At 39.6% G+C, this 12,801-nt stretch overlaps 1 protein-coding gene across 1 annotated transcript; it reads right to left on the bottom strand.

The window, feature by feature from the left end:
- Positions 1–11,151: 11,151 nt before the first annotated feature.
- LOC102274051 (olfactory receptor 5B12-like) lies at positions 11,152–12,099 on the bottom strand. Its single transcript, XM_014482043.2, has one exon. It carries the CDS (start codon positions 12,094–12,096, stop codon positions 11,152–11,154), a length of 945 nt encoding a protein of 314 aa, XP_014337529.2. The 5' UTR covers positions 12,097–12,099.
- Between the last annotated feature and the right edge of the window lie 702 nt (positions 12,100–12,801).

Genomic DNA, 12,801 nt, shown 5'->3' with positions numbered 1-12,801 from the left:
AATGATCATCACAGTAAGTCTAGGTAGCATCCATTCTGATATAATTACAATTTTTCTCCCCTGTGATGAGCATTTTTAAGATCTGCTCACTTAATAACTTTCAAATATGCAGTATAGGAATATGAACTGTACTCACTATGTTGTGCATTGTAGCTCCCATGATTTGTTTATGTTATAACCATGAGTTTGTACCTTGTGAATTATCTTATCTCATTAATTTAAAGACATCTTTTGGACCATAAGTAGATTCCTTGGCACTACACTTCAAACCTCAAAAGTCCTCCGTTCTAGATTTCTCATTTCAGATGAGAACAAAAGTGAAGTCTTTCACTACAGTTAGCCTCACTTACTGTATTTTTTTAATGGAATTAGTGATTCCCACCCCTGATGTTTCATAGAGCGGTGGAGATGAAATAAGATGGAGGATGTGAAATGCTTAGTAAATCACTCAGTCCACATAGAAGACTCCTCTTGTCAGAGCGTGCTAGCCAAGGTCATTCTGACTAACGTGTTGCAGCAATGTCACTGTGAAGGAAAAGGCCTCCTGCACCGACACCCGCTTGTGATACAATAAAATCAAGAGAACAAGCTGCCCAGGGCCCCAGGTTATTCTCACTCTAGTGAGTTTCAATAAAGTCAGGTTGGGACTGAGGGTCTGATGACAAATGTCTTGAAGGGAATTACTCTGACGTGAACCTCCCAGGAACAAACTCTCCTGTGATCCATCCACAGGTCCAGGCCTCATGCACTCAGTATTTTAATTAAAATCTTGCCTTTGGGGATCAAATACTTAGGGAACCAACTAAGCACAGTCATGGGTGTATGAGTTGGTATTTCTTCCACAGTATACCCATCTGTTCTCAAAAATAAAGAAAAAGAGGCTGTTAACACTCTTGGAAGCTGCTGATGTGGACATCAGAGCAGGAAGGAAAACACATCCTTCCTGTTCCAGGGGGGTTTGCTGGGGCATCGAACCACAAAGCCTCAGACATTGCTTCCATAAATCCTGTGGGATTTTCTTTCTTTCCCATTGGAAAGTAAATATCTTTCTGTGCCTATTGTGCCCCTTGAATTTGGAAATCTTAGCCTGATTGGGGTAAAACCTAGCAAATCGCAAGTATTCCAGCTTTATTCTAACCCAATACTAATCTTGCTTCCCTTTTATGCATATTCATACCTTTAGATGAAACTATATTTCTCAGATTTCTTACAGTCATATAAGGGTCGAGTGGTTTTCCAAGTAATTCATTTCTAAGTGGTAAAGAGAGACCACGCCTTCTCATTCTTACACTTAGTAATACTGACATCTTCCACAAGTGACTCTACAGGTTTCTGTAAGTGAAACAAGAGAGTGTGATAAAATGCATGTCGGATAACAACTGTACACGCCTATCTGCAAAGAAATGTCCTATCTGCAAAGGCATTTCTTTGTGTGTAGGAAGAACACTTTTGTAGTGAGCGTGTATATGATCTCTGCCACTATCCATAAAGTTAGTTCAATTAGAATTTTATCAATGTGATTTTCAGGGAACCTGAAATATATAGCAAACAAAAAGTAGTGAGAAATAATTCTATACATTCCCATTCAAATGCAAAGTATAATAGAAAATTATATCCTATTCTGATCTCTGATGAGTTTGTTAAGTATCTCTAAATAATGTTTACTTTTATTATTCCCACCTCCTTGAAATATAATTGTTATATGACATTATAGAAATTTGACAACCACCAAGCTGAGTATATACATATATATATGTATATGACTTCCCAGGGGGCACCAGTGTAAGAAGACCTGCCTGCCAATGCAGGAGATGCAAGAGATTTCAATCCCTGAGTTGGAAAAAAACCCTGGCAGAGGGCATAGCAACCCACTCCAGTATTCCTGCCTGGATACTCCCATCAACAGAGGAGTTTGGCAGGTTACACACCATCAGTTCAGTTCAGTTCAGTTGCTCAGCTGTGTCCAACTCTTTCCGACCCCATGGGCCACAGCATGCCAGGCCTCCCTGTCCATCACCAACTCCTGGAGTTTACTCAAACTCATGTCCATCGAGTCAGTGATGCCATCAAACCATCTCATCTTCTCTCGTCCCCTTCTCCCACCTTCAATCCCTCCCAGCATCAGGGTCTTTTCAAATGAGTCAGCTCTTCACATCAGGTGGCCTAAGTATTGGAGTTTCAGTTTCAACATCAGTCCATCCCATGAATATTCAGGACTGATTTCCTTTAGGATGGACTGGTTGGATTTCCTTGCAGTCCAAGGGACTCTCAAAAGTCTTCAAAGTCACAAAAAGTCAGACATAACTGAAGCACACACACACACACATATGTATATATGTGTTAATTTTATGTATATAATATATATACTTAAATGATTACCTTGGTAAGTTTAATTAACATATTCATCACCTAATGTAATTACAATTTATTTCCTTTGGTTAAGAAATCAAGGTCTACCCTCTGAGAAACTTTTAAATATACAGTAGAGTATAATTAACTGTAGTGATTATGCTGTACATACATTCTCAAAACTTGTTTCTCTTATACCTAGGCGTCTGTACCTGAGCACTCCTTGGGACCCTCAGGGAGTCAGCCAGGGACCCACTTCCACTCACCAGCAGGGCAGCACTTGCTCCTGGTGCCCTGGGGGCTTATAGCCAGCCACCTTGACCCAGCCTGACTCACCATTGGGCCAGCACTACAGAGGACTCTCCTAGACACACAGTCAGCCTGGCTAGGATCCAGTCCTTCCAACCAGCAGCTGACAGCCTCTGCACAAGGCCAGGCCCAGTGACCAGCCAGACCAGAGGCCAGTCACACCTATCTGCACACCCAGATAAGTCATCCTGCTGCAGCAAAATGACTCCACCACCCATACAGGGGCCTCCCCTGGAGCACAGAGCCCTGGGGAGCAGAGGGGAGTGCCCTGCTGGGACACGTAGGATGTCTCCTACATCAAGCCACTTTCCAAGACCGGGGAACATAACCAACCTATCAAATACATATAAAGTAGCGAATTTGACTAATTAATTAATCAGTCAAAATAAGGCAACAAAATAATATGATCCAAATGAAATAACAAGATAAAGTTCATAAGAACTAAATGGATATATCCAATCTATCCAATAAAGAGTTCAAGGGTTTGCTCCAAAAGATGCTCAAAGAACTCAGGAGAAGAAAAGATGGACATAGTGAAACTTGTAACAAAGTAGAGAACATAAAGAAGATCTGAACAAAGCTGAAGAATAATTGAAATTAAAAAATACACTAGAAAAAAGTAAGCAGAAGATTAGATGATATGGAGGAATGAATCAGTGGACTGGAAGACAGGCTAGTGGAAATCACACACGCAGAACAGAAAAAAAGAAAAACAAACATTGAGAAATGAGAATAGTTCAAGAGACCTCTAAGACAACATCAAGGAAACTAATTCTTGTGATAGGGGTTCCAGGAAGAAAAGAGAGAGAGAAAACGGAAGAGAACATATCTTAAGACATAAAGCTGAAAACTTCTCTAACCTGGGAAAGGAAACAGATATCCAACTCCAGGAAACACAGAGAATCCCAAACAGGATCTACTCCAAAAAGTCCACACCAAGACACCTTGTAATTAAAAAGGCAAAAATTAAAGAGAGAATATTAAAAGAAACAAGGGGGAAAGCAACAAATCATGTACAAAGGAGCAACCAGAAGGATATCATCTAACTTTCAGCAGAAACTCTGCAGGCCAGAAGAAGGTGGCATGGTATGCTTAAAGTGATGAAAGGGGAAAACCAAGATACTCTACCTGGAAGGACTATCATTAACATTGGAAGGAAAAGTCAGAAGTTTTACAGCTTAGCAAGATCTAAAAGAGTCCAGGACCACCAAACTAGCTTTACAAGAAATGTAAATGAGACTTCTCTAAGTGGAAAGGAATAAGCTACAACCACAAACAGAATATTCTGAAAGGAGAAATCTCATTGGCAAAGGCAATTATACAAAAAAAGTAGCAAATTAACCACTTATAATGTTAGTAGGAAGGTTAACAGACAAAAGTAATAAAAGTATCTACATCCACAATAAACAGGTAAGGGATACACAAAACAAAAATGTGTTTCTCCCTATTGTATATTCTATGCAATATTGTGTTATTAATTTCTTCTCTAAAGGTTTAGGACAATTCACCAGTGAAGCCACTTGAACATAAAATTTTTGCTTTGGGTAGTGTTTTAGTTATGATTAATCTAATTTTTTACTTAGTGTAAGTTCATTTATCTCTTTATTTGTCCTTGAATCTATAGTGTTTGTTGGTGTCTTTTATAGAAATTGCGTCTGTCAACTGTTACCATATAATTCCTCTTAGAATTCTTTTAAACCTTCTTATTTCTGTTAAGTAGTTTCAGTGTTCTCTCTTTTTTCTTGATCAATCTCAATTAAGTTGTGTAAATTTTATGATCATTTCTGCGATACGCCCCATGTCACCACACATTTATAGCCTCCCAACTAGCAATATCACTCACTAGAATGCTATTTTTCCTCGCCAAGAATGAATATACATTGACACCTCATAACCATATAAAGGTAGCAGTTTACATTAGGGTTCACTTTTAGTGTTGGATAGTCCATGGATTTGGACAAGTGTATGCAGATGGTGACTGCAGCCATGAAATTAAAAGATGCTTACTCCTTGGAAGGAAAGTTATAACCAACCTAGATAGCATATTCAAAAGCAGAGACATTACTTTGCCAACAAAGGTCCGTCTAGTCAAGGCTATGGTTTTTCCTGTGGTCATGTATGGATGTGAGAGTTGGACTGTGAAGAAGGCTGAGCGCCGAAGAATTGATGCTTTTGAACTGTGGTGTTGAGAAGACTATTGAGTCCCTTGGACTGCAAGGAGATCCAACCAGTCCATTATGAAGGAGATGAGCCTAGAATTTCTTTGGAAGGAATGATGCTGAAGCTGAAACTCCAGTACTTTGGCCACCTCATGGGAAGAGTTGACTCATTGGAAAAACTCTGATGCTGGGAGGGATTGGGGGCAGTCGGAGAAGGGGACGGCAGAGGATGAGATGGCTGGATGGCATCACTGATTAGATGGACGTTGAGTTTGAGTAAACTCCAGGAGTTGGTGATGGACAGGGAGGCCTGGTGTGCTGTGATTCACGGGGTCGCAAAGAGTCGGACACGACTGAGCGACTGAACTGAAAACTGATGATGGTGTTATCTTTCATTATCAGATCAGATCAGTTGCTCAGTCGTGTCCGACTCTTTGTGACCCCATGAATCGCAGCACGCCAGGCCTCCCTGTCCATCACCAATTCCCGGAGTTCACTCAGACTCAACGTCCATCGAGTCAGTGATGCCATCCAGCCATCTCATCCTCTGTCGTCCCCTTCTCCTCTTGCCCCCAATCCCTCCCAGCATCAGAGTCTTTTCCAATGAGTCAACTCTTCCCATGAGGTGGCCAAAGTACTGGAGTTTCAGTTTTAGCATCATTTCTTCCAAAGAAATCCCAGGGCTGATCTCCTTCAGAATGGACTGGTTGGATCTCCTTGCAGTCCAAGGGACTCTCAAAAGTCTTCTCTATTTTTGATACACTAAAAATCCTCTGTGATCCATCTACTCATCCTTTTCAAACCCTGAACTCTTAAAAAGCACTGTTTTTTACTATCACCATAGTTTTGCCTTTTCCAGAATGTTAATAGCAAAACCAGGCAGTTGGTAGTCGATTCACATTGGTCTCTTTACTTAGAAATATGAATTTAAATATTTTTCATGTCCTTTCATGGCTGGATAGCTCATTTGTTTAACACCAAATAACATTCTATTGTTTGAATTGCACAATATCAATCCATTCATTTATTGAAGGACATATTGATTGCTTCCATGTTTTCTTAATAATGAATAAAGTTGCTATAAATTGAGCTACTTTTTGTGTGCTACTTGTAAGTTTTCAACATATTTGGGTAAATACCAAGTAAAACAAGTGCTACATTATATAGTAAGAGTGTGGTTAGCTTTGTAAGAAACTGACAAACTGTCTTCCAAAGAGATGGTCCTATTTTGCATTGCTACTGGCAATGAATGGGAGCTCCTATTGCCGCACATCCTTAGTAGCACTTGATGCTGCCAGTGTTCTGGGCCTCGGCCGTTCTAAACGATGTGCAGTGTTCTTCCACGGTCGCTTTAATCTGCATGTTCACTACGATGTAAAATGTGGACAGTACTTTAGATATTAAGGTTTTGTATTTGGGTTGGCCAAAAAGTTCATTTCCATAAGATGTTATGGAAAACCTTGAACAAACTTTATGACCAATAATTTATAAGATTATATACAAGAGGAAGCAGAGTGTTCAGGGATGGCTTCATGAGCATGAATCCCATGTAGCCATGAAGACCTTGTGCTTAGAAGGTTCTGCAGTGCGTTTAACACTCTGTTCTTGCTAACTTAAAATTACTATACATTTTTAACAAGGGGCTCAGCACTTTGGTTTTTACACTGGGATTTGCAAAACAGGTAGCCAAAATGATTCTTCACACTTGAAATGTTCCAGGGAGGCTTTAGCATTTTATAAGGATAATTCATAGAAAATGAAGAACTTGGTTCCTTTTCTTTTTTTTAAATTTATTTTTAAACTTTACAATATTGTGTTAGTTTTGCCAAATATCAAAATGAATCCGCCACAGGTATACATGTGTTCCCCATCCTGAACCCTCCTCCCTCCTCCCTCCCCATACCCTCCCTCTGGGTCGTCCCAGTGCACCAGCCCCAAGCATCCAGTATCGTGCATCGAACCTGGACTGGCGACTCGTTTCATACATGATATTATACATGTTTCAATGCCATTCTCCCAAATCTCCCCACCCTCTCCCTCTCCCACAGAGTCCATAAGACTGATCTATACATCAGTGTCTCTTTTGCTGTCTCGTACACAGGGTTATTGTTACCATCTTTGGTTCCTTTTCTCCAAAAGGAAAAATCTTTCCTATCATGAGAGATAATCTGTTGCTGTGATCTTTCACTTAGTTCTGAAGGATATACATTTTAAGTATCTCCATTTCATTGTTATGCACAATTGCTCAGTTATGTCTGACTTTGCGATCCATGGATTGTAACCCACCAGGCTCCTCTGTCCATTGGATTATCCTAGGATTAATACTGGAATGTGCTGCCATTTCCTCCTCCAGGGGATCTTCCCAACCCAGGGATCAAACTCATGGCTCCTGCAGCTCATGCATTGGCAGGCAGATTCTTTACCACTGAGCCACTCTCCATTATCCCATAAAAGGATAAGCTGGCTCTTCAAGTCAAACCACAGGAGCCCTCAACGCGAGATTCAAAACATCCCATTCAAAACATTGCTTCCCACATATGGGTCCATGGTTTTGAAATAAATTTACATTCTTATATATTTCCTATATGTGTTCTAAATCATTTAACCTAGAAAGAAATAATTGCAGTAAAACAAATACATAGAGAATTGATAATTCAAAGACATTCTCATTAGACTAAGTTAAGTTGGTACTATTTTAGCTTTAAGAGATATGTTTATAAGCAATTATTATCATATCTCTGAATGAGTCTTAGTCTTCTAATATACCCAAATTTAAAAGCTAGACTAGCTTATTCTTAGAGAATGGTAAGGACCAGTCAGGTGGTCTGGTATTCCCATCTCTTTTAGAATTTACCACAATTTATTGTGATCCAAACAGTCAAAGGCTTTGGCATAGTCAATAAAGCAGAAATAGATGTTTTTCTGAAACTCTCTTGCTTTTTCCATGATCCAGCGGATGTTGGCAATTTAATCTCTGGTGCCTCTGCCTTTTCTAAAACTAGCTTGAACATCTGGAAGTTCACAGTTCACATATTGCTGAAGCCTGGCTTGGAGAATTTTGAGCATTACTTTATTAGCATGTGAGATGAGTGCAATTGTGCGGTAGTTTGAGCATTCTTTGCCATTGCCTTTCTTTGGGATTGGAATGAAAACTGACCTTTTCCAGTCCTGTGGCCACTGCTGAGTTTCCCAAATATGCTGGCATATTGAGTGCAGCACTTTCACAGCATCATCTTTCAGGATTTGAAATGGTTCAACTGGAATTCCATCACCTCCACTAGCTTTGTTCGTAGTGATGCTTTCTAAGGCCCACTTGATTTCACATTCCAGGATGTCTGGCTCTAGGTGAGTCATCAGACCATCATGGTTATCTTGGTCGTGAATATATTTTTTGTACAGTTCTTCTGTGTATACTTGCCACTTCTTAATATTGTCTGCTTCTGTTAAGTCCTGTCCTTTATCAAGCCTATCTTTGCATGAAATGTTCCCTTGGCATGTCTAATTTTCTTGAAGAGATCTCTAGTCTTTCCCATTCTGTTGTTTTCCTCTATTTCTTTGCATTGATCACTGAAGAAGGCTTTCTTATCTCTTCTTGCTAATCTTTGGAACTCTGCATTCAGATGTTTATATCTTCCCTTTTCTCCTTTGCTTTTCACTTCTCTTCTTTTCACAGCTATTTGTAAGACCTCCCCAGACAGCCATTTTGCTTTTTGCATTTCTTTTCCATGGGGATGGTCTTGATCCCTGTCTCCCGTACCATGTCACGAACCTCAGTCCATAAGTCATCAGGCACTCTATCTATCAGATCTAGGCCCTTAAATCTATTTCTCACTTCCACTGTATAATCATAAGGGATTTGATAAGGTCATACCTGAATGGTCTAGTGGTTTTCCCTACTTTCTTCAATTTATGTCTGAATTTGGCAATAAGGAGTTCATGATCTGAGCCACAGTCAGCTCCTGGTCTTGTTTTTGCTGACTGTATAGAGCTTCTCCATCTTTGACTGCAAAGAATATAATCAATCTGATTTCGGTGTTGACCACCTGGTGATGTCCATGTGTAGAGTTTTCTCTTGTGTTGTTGGAAGAGAGTGTTTGCTATGACCAGTGTGTTCTCTTGGCAAAACTCTATTAGCCTTTGCCCTGCTTCATTCCATATTCCAAGGCCAAATTTGCCTGTTACTCCAGGTGTTTCTTGACTTCCTACTTTTGCATTCCAGTCCCCTATAATAAAAAGGATATCTTTTTTTGGTGTTTGTTCTAAAAGGTCTTGTAGATCTTCATAGAACTGTTCAACTTCAGCTTCTTCACCATTACTGGTTGGGGCATAGACTTGGATTACTGTGATATTGAACGGTTTGCCTTGGAAATGAACAGAGATCATTCTATCATTTTTGAGACTCTTGAGAAACCTATATGCAGGTCAGGAAGCAACAGTCAGAACTGGACATGGAACAACAGAGTGGTTCCAAATAGGAAAAGGAGTACGTCAAGGCTGTATATTGTCACCCTGCTTATTTAACTTATATGCAGAGTACATCATGAGAAAGGCTGGACTGGAAGAAGCACAAGCTGGAATCAAGATTGCCAGGAGAAATATCAAGAACCTCAGATATGCAGATGACACCACCCTTATGGCAGAAAGTGAAGAGGAACTCAAAAGCCTCATGATGAAAGTGAAAGAGGAGAGTGAAAAAGTTAGGTTAAAGCTCACCATTCAGAAAACGAAGATCATGGCATCTGGTCCCATCACTTCATGGCAAATAAATGGAGAAACAGTGGAAACAGTGTCAGACTTTGTTTTTGGGGGCTCCAAAATCACTGCAGATGGTGATTGCAGCCATGAAATTAAAAGATGCTTACTCCTTGGAAGGAAAGTTATGACCAACCTAGACAGCATATTGAAAAGCAGAGACATTACTTTGCCAACAAAGGTCCATCTAGTCAAGGCTATGGTTTTTCCAGGGGTCATATGTGGATGTAAGAGTTGGACTGTGAAGAAAGCTGAGTGCCGAACAATTGATGCTTTTAAACTGTGGTGTTGGAGAAGACTCTTGAGAGTCCCTTGGACTGCAAGGAGATCCAACCAGTCCATTCTAAAGGAGGTCAGTCCTGGTGTTCTTTGGAAGGACTGATGCTAAAGCTGAAACTCCAGTACTTTGGCCACCTCATGCGAAGAGCTGATTCATTGGAAAAGACTCTGATGCTGGGAGGGATTGGGGGCAGGAGGAGAAGGGGACGAAAGAGGATGAGATGGCTGGATGGCATCACCGACTCTATGGACATGAGTTTGAGTGAACTCCGGGAGTTAGTGATGGACAGGGAGGCCTGGCATGCCACAGTTCATTGGGGCACAAAGAACTGGACACTACTGAGTGACTGAACTGAACTGAACTGAACTGAAGGACCAGTCAGCTCAACCTCTAATTTGAGCCTGAATGGTGATTTATCAGTTGGTGACCTGGCTGTAATTGGAAAGGAAAGAGCATAAAATGTGTCCTAAGCTGGAAATCTATAGAAAAAGAATTAAGCCTGGCTATAAAACTAAATGTTGTTATTTTTATATCATGCTTTAAATTATACTTTCATTAATTTCCCTTTATACTCTGCTATGCTTTTTTTCTGTTAAAATTGTCTCATGTAGATGTTACTCTGGGTAATGAGTCCATAAAGATGAAAATTGAGATAAATAAAGATGTCCATTTAATGATGCTTATTGTCATTGAAAAGAATTAAAAAAACAAAGCACTAGTATTAAACGTATAGTGACGATGTTTGGCAGGAGTATTAAGTATTTAAATGAAATAATTTCAAATATAGAGTTCTTTTTAATACAATCACATACAAAATGACTATTTCTATTTTAAAATATATAAAATTATATTTAAAAATGTATCATCAGATACCAAAATCATTGGTTCAAATGGCAGTATAAAAACAGACCAATCCCATTTGACTCTTGAACTCATTTTTCTCTGCATCCATGAATGTGTGAGTTACATGTAAGTTGCATGAAAATAAGATGCAGGGGGCATGTACTTAAATATGTGGGTGAGCATAAATGTCCATATGAAAGTATGGTTCATCATGGAACAAATATACAATAAAATATAATTTACAAGAATTTAAAAAATATTAATTATAGTTTCATGCTAGATTCCTGAAAAGTTATTATTCCTGAGATTGCATTTTGTCAACATGTTTGTTTCCTAGACTTAAAACTTGAGGAATGATGTAAAAAAAAAAAAATTACATAATTATTGACCGAGCAAGTCAATATTTTCCCTAGCTTGATTTGACGTGTATGTAACCATTCTGTTGTTGTTTCCATATAATTAAGATATGAATGTTATGGAAGACTTTGCTTTCCCCACAGCCTTTTTTAGGGCACCCTTGACCTCTTTGTTCCTCAGACTATAGATCAGCGGATTCAGCATGGGGATGACTATGGCGTAGAACACAGACGCCACTTTGTCTGTGCTCCTGGAATGGTGGGAGCCAGGCTGAAAGTACATGAAGGAACCCGTCCCATAAAAAATGAAGACAGCAGTGAGGTGGGAAGCACAGGTGGAAAAGGCCTTCTGATGTCCTCCAGATGAGCGCATCCTCAGAATGGTGACAAAGATAAACAGATAGGAGACCAGGATGACCAGGTTAGAAAAAAGGACATTGAAGCCAACCAGAAGAAATAAAACCATCTCACTTCTGTTGTTATCTGAGCATGAGAGAGCCAGGAGAGGAGTAGCATCACAGAAAAAGTGATCAATCACATTCGATCTACAGAAAGAGAGACTGAACGCATTCCAAGTGTGAACAGAGGCCACTAGAAAACCAAGGACGTAGGACCCTATGACCGTCCAGGCACACACCCTTGGTGTCATGATATTGGTGTAACGGAGTGGTTTACACACTGCCGCATGACGGTCATAGGCCATTAAGGCCAAGAGAAAAGTTTCCACAGAGAGAAAGCTACCAAAAAAATACAACTGAGCAGCACAAGCTTCGTAGGAAATGACCTTGTCTCCCGTGAGGAATCCAGGCATCACTTTGGGAGTGACGGCTGTGGAGTAACCAAAGTCCACCAGAGCGAGGTTGCTAAGGAAGAAGTACATGGGAGTGTGGAGACGAGAGTCCAGCAGGATCAGCGTGATCACCCCCAGGTTCCCAACCAGAGTGAGGAGGTAAATGAGCGTGAACACTAGAAAGAGTGGGATCTGCAGTTGTGGGTCATCAGTTATCCCGGCAAAAATGAACTCAGTCACGACTGTACTGTTCTTCATGGGGATTATTTAGGAACTATGAAAATGCACTGTATCAATAAAAAAAGAAGATCTGGGTGATACCTGAGCTTAGAACCATAATTATGTTCAAGTTATACCTTATATCTGAATTTTCTAAATTAAATATAGGCATAACAACTAAAGTAATTTTTAAGTAATGTTAGAAATATAAAATGTTCTAGCTTAAAGGATTTGGATGATAATATAACCCAGTACCTCTATCCTCATAAATGATTGAAACTGAAGTACAGAAATGGAAGGAGACTTATATGAGATCATTGCAGAGATTTGTTAAAAATGAGATCCCTAGTGGTTCAGTGGTTAAGCCTCTGTGCTTCCAACATAGGGGGCATGGGTCTGATGCCTGGTTGCGAACTAAGATGTCACATGCTGCACAGTGTGGGCAAAAACTAATAAAAGAACAATAAATAAATTTAAAAATGAGATTTGTTAGTCTCCCAATTCAGATTTTTCTGACACAAAGAATATTCATGCAATAAAATAGGTTACTGTAATTTAATTCATTTCATTGTGATTACCACTCTTGTATCATGAGCAGTGCTATATTCTAGTAATACAAAGTTTAATATATCAAGTTCTAACTTTAATAGTCTCACAAGATAATAGGATACATAGAATGAGTAATTTCCACAAAGTTCAATACTGTAGAAATTCCCGTACAAGGAATAAAAAATCCAGAGAATA

Source organism: Bos mutus, chromosome 15 (genome assembly GCF_027580195.1).
Source record: "Bos mutus isolate GX-2022 chromosome 15, NWIPB_WYAK_1.1, whole genome shotgun sequence".
Lineage (NCBI taxonomy): Eukaryota > Metazoa > Chordata > Mammalia > Artiodactyla > Bovidae > Bos > Bos mutus.
Note: the sequence above shows the minus strand (reverse complement) of the source record. Positions and strands in the feature narration are given on the sequence as shown.

What these genes read in the sequence shown, in the direction of transcription:
- LOC102274051 (XM_014482043.2), bottom strand. Translation starts at nt 12,096, where the DNA reads ATGAAGAACAGTACAGTCGTGACTGAGTTCATTTTTGCCGGGATAACT.